Genomic DNA, 21,921 nt, shown 5'->3' with positions numbered 1-21,921 from the left:
ATAACGACGCTAAAAAAATTGCGCTTTTGGGAGGCAACCCAACGTTATTTATTTATTTATTATTATTATTTTTTTTTTATGCTTCCTTTTAAAAAAAATATTCAGAAAATGATTTTCTATAAGGTGTGCCCACGCCCTATGAAAAATCATTTTCTGTACAAAAAAACAATTTTTCTTCTTAAAAACTTTAAAATTTTTAGAAAATAATTTTCTACAAGGTGTGCCCATGCCCTATGAAAAATTATTTTCTGTTTTGAAAGAAAACGTTTCCAATTTGTTTTAGTTTCTTTTAATTAATAATTGTAATTATTACAAGAATAATAACTCAAATAAGAGGGTTTATCGCCTTATCATTTTTTTTATTATCTCTCTACAGGGCCGCCCCTCCCGTCTCTTTCTCTCCTTCATCTCCAAGTCACCCGCTACTCACCCTCTCTCCACCACCATTCACTCCACTTCACACGAACGTCGTTTCTCACCCCTCATCACCGCAGTCGCTGCCTGTGCATCACTACTTCACTCCAGCACCATCGTCAGCCACTTTTCTGCTAAATTCCAGCGCAGCCTATCCTCACAACGCCTCTGTGCTGCCGTCATTTACCAGATCACTGACCAACATCCATCGTGACCACCAGCCGTCGTATTTCAAATCCAGCACCGCCTGCATCCACCACCTCTCTTGGCCTGAGACCACCATCGTTCCTCGCACCGAACAATCACCAGACCACCGTCCAGCCACCTCGTCAATGCCATGCACTTGCCGTCTTCTCTAGCCGCCGCTCGCTCTTCACTTTCACTCCAAGACAACCATCGACCAGCCACCATTCACCGATGTAATTTGGTGATATCTCTCTACTCTTAGATCATCATTGTTTGATTATTATCTTTGGTTCCGGTGTGCATTATGTTTTCTTTAGTTTGCCAAGGTTTTATTCCTTCGTAGTAGCTGCTACTATGATTTTGGTGGGTGATTGCTGAAATATTTTGTGGAGTGTTGTTTGATTTTAATGATATTTACCAGCGTAGTTTGATCCAAAGTTCTCTCACCTCAGCAATAGATGGCATTTTCGTCAATGCTCAAAATTGTCAGGGGAGTTATCTAATTATCCTTACCCTTTTCTTGTTTTATTTGAGCATTTTTTATGTCATTGAGGACAATGCGGATTTAGGTGTGGGAGGTTTTAAGTTGTTTGTGTTATTCTTATCGGTGGTTAATTATTGTTGTTTTTTATTTTTTTTAATTCAATTTTGTGAGTTTCTGTCCAAGAGATATTTAGTTCATGATTATTGTTTCTCTCCTCTAAATCCTGGATACTTCTAACACTGGTCCTTTTTGAAAAAAAAAAATTGTACTCTCTTTGCTTCATTTTGGGTTGTTGCTCTTGATAATCGTTGAAAAGACAAATGCATGGGTCTAACACACATAGCCATCTCTTTTGGCGAGATTTGGGCCAATGAGCAATCACTATATCATGCCTTGTTTTCTTGATTGTGTGTTTGTCATTCATTGTTAATTTTTCTAGAACTTGCATTGTTATACATGTCCTAATTAACCCCTTTGGTGGATTTAATGCATTGTTCAAAATTAAGGGCCCTAGGTTAAAATCATTTTTCATATGCCCCTGCTTTGAGCCAACCTTTATGAATATACCCTTAGTGAGTCAATTTTTAGCCTAATCCTTTTCTTTGAAGAATAACCACACTACAGGCCATGAAAATCCTTTATTTATTGGTTATCCCATTCTTTGAACCTTGAATTGAAAAATTATGTAAACTTTTCACATAGGGCACTATTTGAATCAAAGACAGTGAAAAAGTTTGGAGACTTAGTTACTCATGCTCCGAGTCTTATAATTCTATTTTTTACATTTTAAATTCCCAAAAAAAATTGAAAAAAATGAAGAGAGATGAATGATTTTATTGGATGTCAAAATTGTCATGGATTGTGGATGAATAGCTAGATGGAGTTGTTTTTGTGGAAATTTTTATATGATGACTTCAATTCTATTAGCCATTTTATCCTTTAAGCTACCTTACTTCTAGCTCTGTTACAACCATCTTTACGCCATTTGATCATGCATTTCAATTCATTCATTTGGTGGAAAAGACGTGATATATTTGCAAGCTTATGGTTAAAAATCTTTTATGTTTTGACATGAGAGTTTTTTTTCTTGATATATACACCACAAACACTTTTGTTGAGTGCAATGAGTGAATCCCGTGAGAAGTTGTTGTGCCCTATGTATTTTAATTTTAATACAATTGATTGAGTTGATTGCTTGTGATGTGGTATGTGAGAATTTGCACTTTTGGCATGTTTTTAAAGCATTAAATGCATGAATATTTTGTTTGGATTGGTTGAGGAAGAGAAAGGAGGATGATGAGTGAGATGATAGATTGAACTATTATATGTTTGAGGACAAGCATGGTTTATGTATGAGAGATTTTGATAGGTTCATAATATTTATATTTTTAGTATCATATTTCTCGAGTTTTTATCTTTTGCATATGTTAATTGGTGTGTTTTTGTCATGTTTTGTAGTTGGAGGAATTTTGATGATCTTGGACAAAAATTGGGCTAAAAAGTTGAATTATATCACATTTGGAGTTTCCAAGAGGAAAGTTTGAGAAATTGAGCAAACTAAAAGTGGTCCTTAAACAAGGCGTGGGCGCGCTGTGTGATTACTATGTTACTGTCTTGTGGGGAATAGAAGATTTCAGAATTTGAGAAGTATAAATATGGTATTTAAGTTATGGAAGATTTTTTGAAGAGAATATTTTTACATAAATAAAGATAGTTGGAGATTTTTTATTCAAACAATATCTCCACATTATCTTTTACTTAGGCTTTATCTTTTTGTTTTTAATTTTAGACTTTATCTTTTTTCCTTTTTACAAGTTTTACACGTTAGTTTCAGATTTAGGGAGAATTCTACAGATATCTGCATCTTGTTCTGCACTCTTGAGACGACCAGGCAGAGAAATTTTCTTCTTCTTTTCCTCTTCATAATTTTTAGGTTTAATCTTTTATATTTCTAGGCTAGCCAACTATGCTTGGCTAAGTTTTTAATTTTGATTCAAGGATATTTTCCGGTATTTCGATTCATCACTGTGAGGTTATACGTTTAAATTGATGTTCTTGTTTGTTTCTAGTATTTGTTGATTTATGCTTTATTTCATGAAAGTTGTAGGTCGATTAATCTGATAAATTAATTGACTTTACGTCTTTTGAATGCTAACCATGAGTTCAATGATCCGTAATTGTCATGAATAATTAGTGTGCGAGTAGCGATACATTAGGTGTGTTGTGCTATCATAGCATATTTCATCTACATAAATTAACGAAACTAGATTTAACAATTTGGTTTCCTATTCAAAGATTCTGTAGATGGAACCTGAAATCGTTCTATAGCTGGAACAAAAGGGACAATGGTTGTGTCCGGATCAAAGTTGATTTCCTCAGAAGAAGTTGAAGTCAACATTTGTTTTGGAGGCTCAACAAAAACATCCTCAATGAACAAATCTTCAAAAATATGATCTTCAATGTGAGATTCAGCCATAGATTGATCAATAAATGGCTCTTCAATCTGAATCTCAATCAATGGTTCTTCAATAATAGTGTCAATCATCTGAATTCCCTTCGGAGGAGAATTTGATTGAGCAGGAGACCGAGTACGAGAAACATGATCATTAGAAGGAATGTCAATGATAGAATCAAAATCCTCTGTGTCAAAAATAGTCTCAGATGAGTTAATGTGAGCTGTTTTGGCTGATGAAACCTCAACAGGGAAATCTTGTCTCATCATTTGAGCAGTAGAATTCATCAGAAGAGCATCATTCTCCTGTTAACTTATTGCAGCAGTTTGATCAAAAATATCCAAAATTACTGGATTGAACTTTGCTCTCTTCATTCTCAAATAAGCTCGCAGGACACTTTCCTTCAGTCTGAGTTCAATAATTTTTTTTCTTTTCAGTGAAAGTAAGATATCTTGAGTTTCAGCTCACTCAAGGATCTTGTCTTCAAGAGCAGAATATTGGACAGCTTTTTCAATGACTTAATATTTGAGATGTGATTTTTGGTCCGGTGGAATACCCATCTGTCAAAGATTTTCATCTTTTCTTCTGCACTGTTGATGATGTGATCAGCAACTTGATCAATAATCCTTTGTGCATTGGAAGTAGAGGAAGGATCAGATGTATCACCGGACTCCTTAAAAAATCCAGACCGAAGAGTAGTGATATTCATCTATGTCACTAAAATAACAGCTCTTTCAACTCTTGACAGAGGTATAGAAGGAATTGGAGCAGATTGAATTGCTGTTGGAACTCGGGAGGAGGTCTAATAGATATCTTCTTATTTTGAGGAGGAGGAAGAACGATCTCAACCAGAGTCACTTGATCTGACTCTGACTCTTCTGATTCAGTAGATTCAATCAGTAATTTCCTTTTTACTGATTTCTTCCTTTTTTAAACAGATGGCTTCGGATCTGCAGTGGACTTGGAAGCTTGAATTGCTGGAGGCTTTGATTCATCTGGTATAGTCAAATTTTCAATTTCATCTGGATTGGGTGTACCATGCTTGAACACGATCAACTGCTTGGCCTCATACACCTCGATGGCCCTCTCATTTAATGTCTTGTGAGGATGAAGATTGGTAGATGGTCCCAGATGGACATTCAAATCATTCAAGATTTCTCCGATTTGAATTGCAAAGCCTTGAGATTGGACTATTGGAGCAGTGATCCTTGCAGATAGAACATATAACAGAACAACAGACCAATTTACTGCAATACCAGCAGAAATAGCAGCCTGAATTCCATCTTGAGTTCCTTATTATTGCAAGGTATCTTAACTGGTTTATCTGTCATAGAATACATCATTTTCATCTGAGTATTCAATTCAAAAGAAATTTCTGAGAAGTTTGTGATCCCCTGTCTGGGTAGATCGAACGATGAAGAAAATAAATCAGATGTAATCCTCACGAACTCTCCACGAAGAGCAGTAGAGATAACTTGATCTTAGATTTTGGCTATCTGAAAGAACTTTGGAAGTGCCTGCTTGTAGATGACTTTCCTACCTTCCAGGAATTTCCTCAACCCAGAAGCTTTGATGGTGCGAAAAATTTCCACCATCCCTTGATCAAGAAGATCGTACACAGTGTGAAAGTCTATGAGAAGAACATTTTGGGTAATCGGAGACATCTTTCCTGCAATCGAAATAAATTTTCCAAAGTAAATGTGTTTTGTGTGAAAGAAATTAGGGTTCAGTTGTAAGAAAGAGAGGTGATATAGATGTATGTAAGTAATTTTTCCCAAAAGTGTGGATGAGTGACGTGAGAAACTTTTGAATTAAAAAATATACGGTGTAAGTCGGCTGTACTATTATCGCGACAAGAAATAATATATTTAATTCTTTATTGGGAATAAAAAACGACAAAGAACCCTCCATAAATTAACTAATCGGATCGATTGTCCGATCTTCTGCACAGAAAAGAAATATCAGATAAGAATGGTGCAAAGTATTGAAGAACGATAGGAAGAGCTTCAGGAGTTTGTCCTAAAATACACGATGAGGACGTACTTTAAGATCAAGGAGATACTAATGTATCATCCTGCCATCTTCCCACCACGGAAGGAGGAGGACGCCAGGGAGCTCTCTTACAGGAGAGAAATGTACAGGGACCTTTTATGGTCCGAAAGTGACGAGGCCATCATCCCTTCAGAAGGTGCAAAGTATCTTCTTCTCCGTAAGGTGAGTTTATGTTCACGCCATTTGAAACACCACTTAGAGAGTGATTGTTTAAGTGGCATAAAGAGGTTAACATAATGAAGAGGATGTATGCGCCTCGGAGAATGTAAATTTTTTTTATTATCATGAAATGAAATTATTTTGCTTGTTATTTGCTTCTGTGTATGTCAAATCGTGACTTAATGTGCAGATGTATGAGTGTGCTAAGATAAGCAAAAAGTCACAAAAAAAAATTAAAGTTAAGATAAGTTCAACTAGATGAGTTCAAGAAAATGCAGAAAAGTTCATGGCATATGAGTTTGAAAAACGAAACAAGTTTCCCCTAAAAATAAGCATATTTAATCAATATCAATCAAACCAATAACATTTCAAAAATAAGAAAACTTAGCGTCAGGTAATGGCTTTGTGAAGATATCAACAACTTGCAGATCAGTTGAGATGTATTCCAGGCGAATATGTAGCGACCCAACCCAGATCCATTAACTAATCAGAGTTAGAGCATAATTAAGCATGCATTTAAAATAAATCGTTGCGGAACACTTGAATAAAAGAAGACCGGCAGAATACAACCGGTTAAATAAGCCGATATACAACCCAATCGAATTACAAATAATTCTAAGGGTAAAGATCTACAACTAATCCTGTTTTCTTCACTGGTCACTTGCTACTTCAAGCTCCTGGTGCTCAACCCTGCACCTACACCTGCCCTGCCGAATGGGGTGTCCAGACATATAGAAAATACTGGACGTGAGCGAATACGCTCTATACAGAAGCAATGATATATAAAATATATACAACACATAAGTGTATTTAAAACGAGGGTAAAAACAGTACTCAGAGGCGCCATGAATGTACAGGGCAATATCGGATAGCAAGTCCGCGGTGCCGGTCGTATATTCACCTATCAACTATAGTGTCTGCCCACTGTCTTGGTAGCTCCTAGTGATAGCAAAATCCAGGGGCTGAGTGTCCCCAGACACGAATCCACAGGAAGTAACGCCTCACTGATGGAAACTGTCATGACTCACATCATACCAGATGTAGTCTATCGTAAAAACATGCATGTGCTAAAGTCGTAAAACATGGTAAAACAAATAGCACATACTCTCATGCAATACATACAATATATATCATGCTGGTCATCTCAGTCAGTACTTATATACCTTACTACAGGCAGTTCCTAGCAGTCCCACTCTAGGTTCTCAAGCCTATCATCAGCTCTACAATGCAAATACTCATGCATCAATATTTAAGCTCTAAAAGTCTTAACTAAGCTATTGCATACTCCTAAATAATTTAAGGAGACCATAGCTATACATGCGTCCGTCGTCAGTCCGCTGATGGTGATTGCCTCAAAACTAGGACACAGCTCCGCTACGACGCCTGAATCGCTATGCCATTTCCGGAATCCCAAAAGGATGCCTAGAATTCCCTAGATCTGAGCTAGAAGGCTAAGGAATTGAGAGAGAAGAGAGGAGAGGTGCGAGTTGGAATGAAGCCTCGGATCCCATATTTATAAACGCAACACGGAACGTCCGTTCCTCCATCGTTGCGTCCATTCCCGATCGTTGCGTCCGTTCTCCCATCGTTGCATCTGATGTCCCATCACGTTCGTAAGCAACGACGTCCTCTTGCTGACGTCACGGATGACATCAGATGGCAAGAACGTTGCGTCCGTTCCACGAACGTTTCTTCCGTTCCTGGTCAACCTCCGGGCCATTTCCGATCATTCTGAATCCATTTCTGAAGTTCGTTAATCCAACAAAAATTTCCTTAATCATGTATTAATAAATCAAAACATGATCACATGATTACTATACTCATTAATCACAAATTATGGATACGGGTCACTACATTCCCCCCCCCCCCCCCTTAAAAGGATTTCGCCCTTGAAATCTAGGGTAGAACCTCGAGAACGTAATATAGACCACTTGTCCAATTCACCAATAGTTCCGGTTCGAAACATCTGGTCGAATAACCTTCGAAAACTCTAAACCTCGCTAAACCTGCAGGGTATGCTTAATCACTGAACCTCATCGGAACTTATACTCGGTTTAGAATCCGCGCTGATTCATCTGCAATACTGCTAGAATTGCGTAACACTACTGACTATCTTCAGTTATCCATTGTTAATCGCAAACGACACGACACATTTGATCCAATTACCGACTGTATCAGCCACACTGATATATCTTCCATCCTGACCACGATCTCACTGATCACTAAGGATACAAACACCCTCTTGACCGAAATCATTGTCCCAAGGGAAAATCTTAGACTGACAAAGACCAAGTCATAACCTGACTGGCTTACGACATTCATCGAATCACTAATTGAATCTAACCATCCAATGGTTCTCAAAAGCTCTCGGTGCCTATCACCTCTAGTCAGGAAACACCAATCCTGACAATGTGCTGACATAACAAAGCCCGAATTTCTCCCCAAAAGAATCTAGTTGACACAAAGCTATATTCCAACGTAACTATTCAACACGATTCCCAGACTGGTCATCCTTCCCATGCTCCACCAAAGCAAACAAGCTTCCCAAGAAATAATGGGAATTTAGCCCACCATGTCTAGTGCAAATCATAGTTCACGTTTCTTTGTATACTCAATACTGCGTCATAAGGAACTCTCTTCACGTGACAATCATGTCACAAAATCCTTTCTTGATTCATTGGTCTGCGAATTCATGTGCATATGCCGCAATGGAAATCATCGCACCATTGATGATTTACATCATCTCGATCACAGGTTATTCACCCATGAATTTAATCGATGGCCATCCTCCTGGTAGTTAAACATACTCGCAATCACTGTACACAAATCAAGACTAAGGTAAGCTTCCACCAATATGCTCGACTGGGACATTCCACAGCGCACAGACATATGGAAACGCTTCCTATTCCATCTCAAAACTCGACAGTCATTGCACCTAACATAACTGATAGTTGTGTTTGTGTTGCTTATTTTAATGTTATTTTGTTATTGTTTTGCATTCGTTTATGTGTTTTAATTAAGTATTTTGTTCGTATTGCATATTATGTGTCTACATGGTTGGTTTCCCGATTTTGTTGGTTAGGTTGTGCGTTTTAGCGGATGCATGGACGAACTATGGAGCAAAGGGGAATGACGAAATTATTTTGAAGGGAAGCGCTCGATCGATCTGCAACATTTAACCGATCAAACGGAGCATGTGAAGTTGAAAACAGTAGGCTCTGGAATTTTCGGCCGATCAATCTGCAAGACTTGACCGATCGAGCGGCTCGCGGAATTCGCAAAATAGTAGGAGTACATTTTTTGGCTCGCTCGATCGGTCACATTTTACCGATCGAGCAAGCGTCGCTGTTCGGGAAAGAATTGTTAATTTTAGAAACTCTTTTATTTTGGATTCTAGCTTTTATTAGGATTTTATTCCATTTTTCAGACTTCATTATCAGACTTTTGGCATATCTCCTTGGCGGCTAGGTTTTGTATTACAATTTTCTCTCAAGATTTCTTCCTTTCTTTTAATTTTTCTCGAATTTTTCATGAATCATTGTAGCTAAACCTTAGAACTTGGTTGAGGAATACAAGCCCTTGATTTTGTTTATTCATGAGATTCGATTGTCATGCTTTAATCCTTATTGAGTATCAATAGTTGATCTGTTTTATTTCATGTTTGTATGCGAAATTTTCGGATTGGTCATCTTAGGATTTTGCTATGCAAACTATAGCTAAATTAAAATTCAAATCCATAATTGTTTGAATCAACTAATTTGCGAAGCAACTACGTTTAATATTTTCTGCTGCTGAATTTTTTGAATCGTAGGAACAACTCTTGAATAGATTAAATACAATCGCTGGTATTTGTGTTGTCTAGGTTCATCAGTTTTACTCGTTTGAATGCTACCTTAAATTTAAATATAAATCGCTGGAATCCGGGTTGATTTATTGGTTAGGGTTAATTTAGAACGCTGGTGTATAATTAATTAAGATTAAGGTAAAACAGAAATTTGATTTTCAATGATGAATATTTGATTGGATTAATTATTTTTAGGAATCGATGATTGAATGAATTAATATCAAGGGTGTAGTCGACCGATACCAAGACTTGTTTCTTATTGATTTCCTCATACTTTTAAATCTTGCATGATAGTGATAATATTTCTTTTAAATTTCTTGAATTTTCAGTAGTTAATTCCAAAACTCAAAAATCCCCTTTCTTTTTATTTTAGAACACATTAAATTTTTTTTCTTCATGGGAACGATCCCTACTCACACTACTGCACATTTTGTTATCTGATTTGAGTTGGGTAATTTGGGCGTGACACGACTTAGCGCTACCAAATTTTGGCGTCGTTGCGGGGGAACGGTGTTTAATTTATTGTGTTCTTTTTCTTTTTATTTTGTTTTGTTTAATCTCACTCTCTTCTCTTTTCTTTGTTTCTAGTTTCTCTCTCGTTCATTCTTTCAGGTGATTTTGCTGAAGAAGACCTTCTCTACGACCCGGAGATCGAAAGGACTTTACACAGGCGAAGGAGAGAAGCTCGTAGGAAACATGAAGAAGTTGCTTGAACAGAATTTCCAGAAGAAGAAATGACTCCTAATGCTAATCTGAGTCTTAGACAATTAGGCACTCCTGATCCCAATCAACATTTATGCATTACTTTTCCTACGTTAGAAAATAATGCTACATTTGAGCTTAAATCTGGATTGATTCACTTATTGTCTTCTTTTCATGGTCTTGCAGGTGAAGACCCTAATAAACACTTGATGGAATTCCATGTGGTCTGCATAAGTATGAAACCCCATGGAGTGACAGAGGAGCATATTCAACTGAGGGCCTTTCCTTTCTCCTTGAAGAGTGCTGCTAAGGATTGGATATACTATTTACCCTCTGTTTCTATCACGACTTGGACGGAGATGAAAATAATATTTCTGGAAAAATATTTCCCAGCCTCTAGAGCCGCGAACATTCGGAAATAAATCTATGGAATCAAGCAATACTCAGGGGAATCACTGCACGAATACTGGGAGCGGTTCAAGAAGCTTTCTGCTAGCTGTCCGCAGCACTAGATAAGTGAAAATTTATTAATCAAATATTGCTATGAAGGTTTGTTACCTCATGAAAGGAGTATGCTAGACGCAGCCAGTGGTGGAGTTTTTGTGGATAAAACTCTGGTACAAGCGAGGAATTTAATCGAGAACATGGCGGCCAATTCTCAACAATTTGGCACCAACAGGAATGATCATGTATGTAACGCCCCAAAAATTTATTATCAAATTAATTGACAATTAAAATAATTATTGAGTTGGAAAAATATTTATTGCGGCCAATTGAGTTATAGAGTGTATTTATAAAATACACGTGTCAATTAGTCAATTGGTTTGACTATTTCCGGATATCTGGTAATATTGGCATTTTTGATATAATTATTGAGATATCGGAATTAAAATAATTATTTATGTAAGATACTTTAATTTAAAAGAATGTTTGACCGAGTTGACTGATCATGGTCTAAGTTTAACTTAATAATTAATTTGAGAAATTATAAGTCTAATTGACTAGTCAAAGACAATAATTTCAGAGAATGATGTTAATAATTGTGGGGTGTGTGTAGCAGAAAATATCAGAATGGAGACTAATTTTACCATTTGGACATCAAATAAATTAGTACAAATCAAAAAATTATCGATTTGCTATAAATCTCAAAACACACACTAAAACACACTCAATAAAACACAGATATGTATTTTATAAATACACTCTATAACTCAATTGGTCGCAATAAATATTTTTCCAACTCAATAACTATTTTAATTGCCAATTAATTTGGTAATAAATTTGGGGTGTTACAAATCTTGCCCTAGCTCTTGATACAATTTGAAACGTGAGAAAAGGGGAAAGGAAAAAGCGGCGTTCCAAATTTTTGAGAAAAAAAAAACTGAGAAAAGAAACTGATTTGAACGCTCACTCAGTTTGTGACTAATGGGCTTAGTTCGGCCCATTAGTTCCAAAAAACATTAAAATTCCATTGCCCACTAATAGAATACACTACATCAACTTAAATATTAAGTAAAATATTAAACTTGACTCGTTCGAAGGCTAGATTCGTTCCTATGACCCAGAATTAAATACCAACATGAAAAACTTTTAAAATCATACATTCACATAAATTTCAGACATTAACATTATTCAAATAATAACACATAAAAACTAAATTTTCTAAACTAACCTGCAATATATCGATTAATTTAATTAATTATATCGTTATTGAACTAGTGGACTTTGGACCTTACAATTATAAGGATCAGTCGAGGGCTGGATTCTTGAGTCTAAGAGTTCTGGGATAGGCGATTATGTGTAAGTCCTAGTCTTAGAGTGGGCTTTACAAAGTGTTGTAATAGTAGTCAAAGTCTTCTAGAGTAGATGCTTCCAAGGAAAAAGAATGAGTGACATAGGAAATTTTGTTTCGAACATCCAAAAACAAATACTTGCACATCTTACTTTCAGTAGAGCACTCTCACTCACTCACTACTCAAATCAAACCATTTGTTCACAAGTACTAATCTGTTAGTTGACATCATTTCGCACATAATACTTGTTTGGCAATTTACATCGACACGCGAGAATGAAGCAGTTCAATTGACCAATCTCAACTGAACTCAATTTGGAAGATTCAGGGCTCAACTGCAACAGTGTAATCAGTTTGGAAATTACTATTCACACCCAAATCGATTCTATCCTCAAAAGAAGTTCACCACACCGCAACCGATCCTCAACAATTTACCATATATCAGAGAAATGTTTGTATCATTTGAGATATGTACTGAAATGATATAACAATTTTGTGTGGTTAAAGTAACTTATTTATCTTGGTTGAGTGAAACTCTCACTAATAAAAATATACAAAAGATATCTAAAAAAAATCAAATATTATTTTTCTATCAACATTTTTAAAAAATAAATATTTTCAAAAAATTCAAATTTTTTGCCATTGTTGATGAATAAATTTGATTAAAAATGTTGATTATTTTTTAGAATATATTAAATAAATTTATATCAAGATTCAAGGTTCTAATTAATGCATATACTAGCGATATAAGAAAACTAAATACATAAAATATTAAGGACGATACTCTTTTAAAAATTTTGAAAATGTAATATTGTATAAAAAGTTATATTTATTTAATATGATATAGAGTGGTGATGATTAAATATATAACATCAATACAAAAAACTCAAAAACATGACCAAAATTAAATGAAATAATATAATCAAAATATATATTTAAATGTAGTTTATATTTTAAGATTGGTTGAGCCATAACATCGGTCATGTTAGGAAAAACTTACATTATCATACATATATATGTGTGTGACTCTCAAACAATACATATATGTGTGTGTGGAAACAAAAAATGAACTCAAATTAAAAGTAATGATAACATTCGATCATATTTCAAATTTTGAACTGAAAATTGATACATTATGATCATATATAGATTTATAGAAATTTTCACATTAATATGAACACAAAAAAATTAACTGAAATTAAATATTAGTGATGACATCCTATCAAATTTTAAATTTTGAACCAAATATTGGTATATCATCATGTATAGCATTTATGAAAATTGTCACTGACACAAAAAATTAACTGAGATTAAAAAGTAGTGATAACATACCATTAAATTTCAAAAATTAACTGAGATTAAAAAGTAGTGATAACATACCATTAAATTTCAAATTTTAAATTGAAAATTAGTACATTAACATATATATCATTTATGTAAATGTTCACATATATTTGGACGCACAAAAATTAATTGAATTTAAAAAGTAACGATATTGGTTAATCAAAGGTTCTCTGCTATAATAATATAGAAAGATTATATCATCATATATAACATTTAAATTTTTATTATTAATTGTATAAAATAACATCTCATGCATCGCACGGGTGAGATACTAGTATTCTACAAAGTAACTCTTATGAGGCTATCATAACAATATAAACATTTTGTAGAATGAAATAACATTTTTTTTTGGGATATTTCATACTTGAATAGTTCGTGTAAATATCGTGTTGTGAGATATTTTATATTGATGTTCATATTAAGTTGTGCTTTTTGTATGATATTGATTAATTATGTATATTGTGTTGTGATTGTTTTTGCATTGCTCTAAATAAGGAGAAAGATTAGGAGGACTACTTTATTAATAGAGACTGGTTTTGGAAAATCGGTCTCTAATTTAGATATGTAAATTAAATTAGAGATGATCGGTATCTAGTTTAGCGACCGATAAAAGAATATCGGTCTCTATTTAAAATAGAGACCGATTATAAAATTTCGGTAATTAAATTAGAGACCGATTTTGATGCAAGTCACCAACAATTAGCGACCATGATTATTGAGACTGATAAAATCAGTCGCTAATCGGTCTCAATTCTCGATTAGAGGCCGATTTTTCGGTCTCTAATTTGCATTTTTATTGTATTGTATATCTATTATCTTCTATCATTTCAATTTCAAAATTTGAATTTTATTTTCAACTTAAAAAATTGATAAATTTCATTTTTAAATTAAAAAAAACCCATTTAATTCTATTTTTTATGGATCACATGAATCTGTTACGACTGGAAGAATTTATAAAAAGTATTAAAACACTAATCCATCTATTTTTAAAATTTTAATATAAATCCATTAATTTTTTTGATTACACAACACGAAAAAAAAATGTATTCACGCATTGTGTGGCAAAAAAAAAAAAAAAACTAGTATGTGTATTTATGTGTCAATTAATTATTGTGATGTCTGTTAGAGCCCGTTTTGTTTCAATAGACAATTAAGAAAAAATATTTTTTTTAAATAAAAAAAAGTGTTTTTATTTACTCAAATATGTTTGGATAAATTTTAAGTGCTTTTAAAAGCATATATTTATAGCTTTTCAAATGCTTTTTTTAAAACTCAAGTTTAAAAAAATACTTTCAATATATTTATCCAAACACAAAATTATTTCTGCTTTTATTTTAAAAAGTGTTTTTAAAAGCCAACTTAAAAAAAAAACACTTATTTTTTTAAAAATCTAGTGAAAGGAAACGGCCCTTGTTCCAACCATACATAAATCGAACTTTCAATTGTAATGGTGGCAATATTAGAAATAATAAGTTTTAATAGGAATAAAATATTTTGATAAGAGAACTTGCGGAAAGATTGAAAACAAATTTGATAAATATTCTACAAAGTATCCTTAATGGATTTCAAATCTTCTATCCAAAATACAAAAACAACACAGGTAAAGCATATTTTTATAGACAAACTCTGTTGTCGTACACACATGAAATTCGTTTCCGTCGTAGTATCGAAGATATAAGGCGCATCGATCAAGAGAAGTCCCCTAAAAACCAAGTTTTGAACTCTTTTCAACCATGTCTGGAGAAAACGCAGCTGTTGGAATTGATTTGGGCACCACTTATTCATGCGTAGCCGTGTGGCAACAGAATCGTGTGGAGGTCATACCCAACGATCAGGGCAACCGCATCACGCCCTCTTGTGTATATTTCAATGAAACCGAACGTCTCATCGGCGATGCCGCCAAGAATCTTGCTGCCTTCAACCCCACCAACACTGTTTTTGGTAAGATGCTATTAATATTCTGACCAATTGTTCTGTTCCATTCTATTGAAGTAGAAATCATGGAATCAACAACTTTGAATTTTGGTGGTTTTTGGCCCTTCGTTTCTATAGATGCATGATTTTATCTTTATTTTTTTAGAGTGAAATTAATATGTGACAGTACGTATAACAACTTTCACATCATTGCATGATTTTATCTTTATTTTTTTAAAGGGACATCATTGTTAAGAATATATATATATTTCATATTAATGATAATATATATGTAGACTTATTCACATGGTCTCTCAATATATAATATACTTTACAGATGCAAAGAGATTGATTGGTAGAAGATTCAGTGATAGTGTGGTTCAGAAAGATTTGAAGCTTTGGCCATTCAAAGTCGTTTCTCATGATGATAAGCCCATGATTGTTGTTAACTATAAAGGTGAAGAGAAACAATTTGCAGCTGAACAGATTTCTTCAATGGTCCTCAGCAAGATGAAGGAAATCGCAGAAGCTTTTCTTGGATCTACGGTTAAAAGTGCAGTTATTACTGTACCTGCCTACTTCAATGATTCTCAGAGACGGGCGACCATGGATGCCGGAATCATTTCTGGTCTCAATGTCTTGCGTATCATTGTCGAACCAACTGCTGCGGCCATTGCTTATGGCCTCGACAAAATTTCTTGCAGCCACACAGAAAGGAATGTGCTTATCTTTGACCTTGGTGGTGGCACTTTTGATGTCTCTCTTCTCACGATGGTGAAGAGTGTTTTTAAGGTTAAATCGACTGCGGGCAACACTCACCTTGGAGGAGAGGATTTTGACAGTAGAATGGTGAACCATTTTGTTGAAGAATTCAAGAGAAAGCACAAAAGGGACATGAGTAACAACCCCCGAGCGTTGAGAAGGTTGAGAACTGGTTGTGAGAGGGCGAAAAGGAATCTATCTTTTACCGCACAGACAACTATAGGGATCGATGGCTTGTACGATGGAATTGATTTTCACTCGACAATTACACGAGCCAAATTCGAGGAGCTCAACATGGATTTGTTTGAGGAATGCATTAAGGATGTTGAGAAATGTTTGAATGATAGTAAGATAGAAAAAAAGAGAATCCATGATGTGGTGCTTGTTGGTGGATCCACTAGAATACCAAAGGTACAACAAATGCTTCAAGATTTCTTCGATGGGAAGGAGTTGTGCAAAAGCATTCACCCTGACGAGGCCGTAGCCTACGGTGCAGCAGTTCAAGCGGCAATTTTGACTGGCCGAGGTAATCAAGAGATTCAAGAACTGGTGTTATGGGATGTCACCCCTCTATCTCTTGGTGTCTCAGCTAATGGGGGTGAAATGTGCGTAATCGTGCCCAGAAATACTACAATTCCTACTAAGAAAGAACGTGGATTGACCACTCTTTATGATAACCAAACTAGCGTGTTGTTGTCAGTGTATGAGGGTGAAAGACCTAGAGTAAGCGACAACTTTCTATTGGGTAAATTTTGTTTGTCTCACATTCCTCCTGCTCTGAGGTATGTCCCTAAATTGAAATTGTGCTTTGATATCGATGCTAATGGTATCTTAAATGTGTCTGCTGAAGATAAAACCACTGGCGAGAAAAACAGCATCACCATCAGCAACGTTAAAGGCATGCTGTCCAATATTGATATTAAGAGAATGTTGGAGGAAGCAGAGAGATTTAAGTTAGACGACGAGGAGCTTAAGAAGAAATTTGCGGCAAAGAATTCTCTTGAAAATTATGTGTATGGGACAAGAGCTACTTATTTTACCAAAAAACATGCTTTCAACTTATCAGCTGCCGACTCCAAGAAAATACAAGACGAGTTCAAATCTGCTATGGAGTGGTTGGATGAGCACCAAATTGCAGAAGCAGATACGTTTGACAACAAACGAAAGAAGTTGATGAGCATCTGGGATCCTATTATTTCCAAATTCAGTGCATTCTAATTTTAGGATCGGAGTATTATATATATTATGCATATTGTGACGTATTCCAAACTCAATACTTCAAATTATAGTTTATAATTGCACTCCATACCACTTTTGCTTATTAATGTATTTTCTTACAATATTACCCCTACTTAATTATTCCATATTTTTATTAAACTAATATACTCTTTCATCAATCATTCAATCTTACTACTTATTTACTTTTCCATTATATTTTATTTATTTAATTTAATTTAGATCATTTCAAACTTTTAATTTCTTTGTTCGTCTTTCACTTTCCTTAACATGGGAGAATAAAGGATATTATTGAAAGTTTATAGTTTGTTGACGATATTCAGAAAATAATAAAAGTAGCATCTCAAAGAAATATTAAATTAAAGAAAATTCTTATGTAGATTGTTGTCACTCTCAAAAAATAATAAATATTTAATCATTCAAGTAAATTTTTATTTTGGACTAATTTATCGGTTTTGAAATTTAAATTAAGTTGAGATTTTTCTGAAATTTTTAATCAAAACATAATGGTGATAATATCAGAAAATTTAAATATTCGTGTAGATAATTTCAATTTTTAGATTTGTCAAAAAAATTGTATTAACAAGTGATTAAAACTTCAATGTTAAATGAGCCACATTTTGTTTCTTTTTTTTTTTTTAAGAATAAGCCACGTTTTTGTTGTTCATATAATAAGTTCACAAAAATATAATTTTACATGCAATTAAGATTACTTAATTCTAATTAATTATGTTGTATTAAATTTTTATACTTAATTTTAATTAAAGTTTGAAATATTTTTTTCCAAGTGACATGTTAATTTCTTTTTGTCGTTTTTTTCATGCACATATTCTAATTTATAGATTTTTCATACAACTCAAAATATTTATCAAGAAATTTTTCAAAGAAATCACCACACTTTATTTATAAAAATGTTCAAAATTTATGATACATCTTAAGATTGCAAATAAAACTTAATTTGTAAATCATTAATGTATTGCATTTTACAATCTTGTGAAAAATAATTTTGATGAGGAAACGTGAGATGTTTTTATAACCCATAAATGTAGTGATTTTTTTTTTTGGAGACACACACACACATATATATATACACATATATATATATAAAGAAGGGTATATTAGACTTAAAAATTATAGAATAATTCAGTGGGGGTAATTTTGTAAGAAATCACAATAAATGTTAAAATTTGAGTGTGTTTATAAATTTTTGGAGTGTAAATATAATTCTCCTTCTCAATGACGTAATTTTAATACTATTTGCTTGCACTCATTCTATTTAAGGTTGTTTATGTTTGGACAGGTAGCATGGCGATACATCAATGAACAAGGATCATGAAAGGTTGTGAAAGAACTTTAAATTTAAATGTTTCGAAGAGTAGAGAATTTTCAAGTTTATTACAAGGAGTCTATACATAGATTATAGAATAGAATATTTCCCTCTTAGCTCAAATATGTTTCCAATGACTTATATGCTTTGATTTTTTTTTTTTTCCGTAGATGTTTGTTATGTTGCATTCCTTTTCGAAATTAGGATCATGATTTACGAAAAATTCATTGTGTTTATTTTAGATTGATTTTTTAGTCAATTTTTTGTACAAGTTTATATTGTCAACAGTTATGGCATTTCAATTGTGAGGCATCACATGTGCCTCGATGACTAATATATATTTAAAATATAAAATATACTTTTGTTTTGGCATGTGTTATATTTAATTATTTTGAGTTAAAACTTGACTCGACTTGAATTATTTAAACTCTTGTGTGCAATAAAAATCAAATATATATTTTAATTCTGTCTATAAACTAACATTTACTAATACATATTTAACACATAATTAAATTATTTGGCTTAATTATTTTATTTTTATGCTTTAAAATAATTATCAATAAATCTTGCCAATTAATTAGAAAATTAACATTGGGTCCTTACACTATTGACCATGATTCATGATGATGATAACGAACCAATTGTACACATTTGAATTTTAATATAAACAAAAAAATTACTCCAAAAAAACAAATGTATCCACGCATTGTGTGCCAGGAAAAAAACTATATATGTATTTATGTGTCTATTAATTATTGGGATGTGTCTTATTCCAACCATATATAAAATCGAACTTGCAATTGTGATGGTGGCAATATTTAGAAATAATAAGTTTTAATAAGAAAAAATTATTTTGACAAGGGAACTTGCGGAAAGATCGAAAACAAATGGATTTCAAATCTTCTATCCAAACACAACAAAGATAAAGTAATAAGCAAATTCTTTTGCCGTCACAGTGTCGAACAAAAGTTCCCTAAAAACTTGCAAGTTTTCAACTTTTTTCAGTAGACAACCAACCATGTATGGAGAAAACGCTGTTGGAATTGATTTGGGAACCACTTATTCATGCGTAGCCGTGTATACGCATGGCAACGAAATCGTGTGGAGGTCATACCCAACGATCAGGGCAACCGCATTATGCCTTCTTATGTTGCTTTCAATGAAACCGAACGTCTCATCGGCGATGCCGCCAAGAATCTTGCGGCCGTCAACCCCACCAACACCGTTTTTGGTAAGATATTATTATTCTGACCAATTAATGTTCCATTCTATTGAAGTAGAAATTATGGAATCTATGAATTTTGGTGGTTTTTGGCCCCATACCATCAATCAAATTGCGAATTATAATTAGTTCTGCCCTTTTGTTTCTATAGATGCAACTCTATTAGAGTGAAATATGTGACAGTATAACAGTTACTTGTAGTCATGGACCTTTCACATTACGTATGGATCTTTGTTATTTTAAAGGAGCATCAATGCATCATCGTTAAGAATATATATAATATGTAGATAATGGAGCATAACTTGTTCGATAACATTGGAAATTGACTTGAAAATTGGAATCTACGTTTTGAGTAGATAATTTTTTTATATTAATTTGCTCAAAACTGATCTCGGGTGAATGAAAAATTAATTATTTAATATTGATGTTTAAGGCTCAATTGATGTGTTCTGGGAGATATCAGACTTGTCGCACATGAAAAGTTTAACACTTTATATTCCTACATATATATTGCTATATATTATTGACTAATTAAATAAATTTGAAGTCAAATCCAAGGTGAGGGAGGTGCAACGCACTGACTGAGCCTGAGCCCGAGCCCGAGCCCGATGAATGCAAAGGGCTCATTGATGGCGTACTTCGCACGTGAACATTGTCGCAATGAGCAATGAGGAGCTTTTATGCTACTTGGAATGGTGAAAGATGACGTGGTTGGTTGTGACGTGTCATGGAGTCCACGTGAGTGTGGATTTGGCGTATGATTGGATGCCACTAAAACACATGACATGGAGGTGGTTGAAGGAGTAATAGGATGTGTTGGTGACATGATCGGTTTATAGGAGTTCTTTCTCTGCTCAACTGAGAACACTATGGTAATCTACCACCAAAAAGTACTAATTCCAGTTTAGTTGAGGTTAATCAATTGAATCTTGAGCACACTATGGTAATCTACCACCAAAAAGTACTAATTCCAGTTTAGTTGAGGTTAATCAATTGAATCTTGTGTGTCGATGTTAATTGACCAACTAGATAAGTGCGAAATGAGATCAACTAACAGATTGAACTCGTAATTGAATAAATAGTGTGTGAATGTGATATACTGAAAGTAAGAACACCGAAATTTATTTATGGATGCTCGAAGATTTCAAAAACTTTTTTCACCCCAACTTTCGCATCGGAAGGATTCACTCTAGAAGAATTTTACTATTACAATTAATCAACTTGCAACATCTCATTCCAAAACTAGGACTTGCACACACTTTCTATGTCTTTGTGCACGTTCAACTCCTTAAATAAGCAAGAATCCTTCTTCAAATTGTTTTCTTGTAAGACAAGGATTTTTCTAGATTTGATCATATCAAATCTACAAAGATTGAGAAATAAATCAATTAGATATGATAAACTCATAATAATATCTCAATCTAGTTAACTAAAGAAATAAATAATTGTAAACTTAATCTCAACGATACTTCATGTCCAAGAAAGACAAAAAATTTTAAATAAAATATTTTGATACTTAAGGAATTTTAGGAATAAAATATTCATTTCAAACATCTCTATATCCTTACCAATGAAACGTGGTACACTATATCACTGATGCTAGTCTCGAACTCAAGCTAGTTTTATCCTTATTGTAGGCGGCTCAATTGACTAGGAACTTGTTTAAAATATACAGTAACTTAAATATGTGTTTCATGATTGTCATCATATGTACCACCTAATATTTATTGTACTATAGTATATTCAAGGTCTTTATCTATGCAGTTTGCGTGAGTATTAAGAAAAAAAAATGCCAGAATAAATGTAAATTATATTAAAATAAAAATTGTTCATTACACTTGAATCAATAAAATCTCTAGCCAACAGTTGGCTTGAAGGGCTTCTACTCTAACAATATTAATTTTTAGTGTACAAGTATCCCTTATTTTCAACGTAGTGATATCAATATTATTCTCAGGGATGCTACCGGCCCTTGACTTTTTGCGAATGATAGATCGACGTTTTGAAAAAAAAACACGCTTCTGGATCGT

General features: G+C 33.8%; 1 protein-coding gene across 1 annotated transcript; it reads left to right on the top strand.

The window, feature by feature from the left end:
- The first annotated feature begins 15,062 nt into the window (after window positions 1–15,062).
- On the top strand, window positions 15,063–17,332 carry LOC140867302 (heat shock cognate 70 kDa protein-like). The gene is made up of 2 exons (XM_073272376.1): window positions 15,063–15,371; window positions 15,682–17,332. Exons 1-2 carry the CDS (start codon window positions 15,164–15,166, stop codon window positions 17,322–17,324), a joined length of 1,851 nt encoding a protein of 616 aa, XP_073128477.1. The 5' UTR covers window positions 15,063–15,163; the 3' UTR covers window positions 17,325–17,332.
- Window positions 17,333–21,921: the final 4,589 nt, after the last annotated feature.

Source organism: Henckelia pumila, chromosome 4 (assembly GCF_033568475.1).
Source record: "Henckelia pumila isolate YLH828 chromosome 4, ASM3356847v2, whole genome shotgun sequence".
In the NCBI taxonomy this organism is placed as follows: Eukaryota; Viridiplantae; Streptophyta; class Magnoliopsida; order Lamiales; family Gesneriaceae; genus Henckelia; species Henckelia pumila.
Note: the sequence above shows the minus strand (reverse complement) of the source record. Positions and strands in the feature narration are given on the sequence as shown.

What these genes read in the sequence shown, in the direction of transcription:
- LOC140867302 (XM_073272376.1), top strand. Translation starts at nt 15,164, where the DNA reads ATGTCTGGAGAAAACGCAGCTGTTGGAATTGATTTGGGCACCACTTAT. An exon ending in CCCCACCAACACTGTTTTTG is followed by an intron (nt 15,372 to 15,681) that starts GTAAGATGCTAT and finishes TATACTTTACAG; the next exon opens with ATGCAAAGAGATTGATTGGT.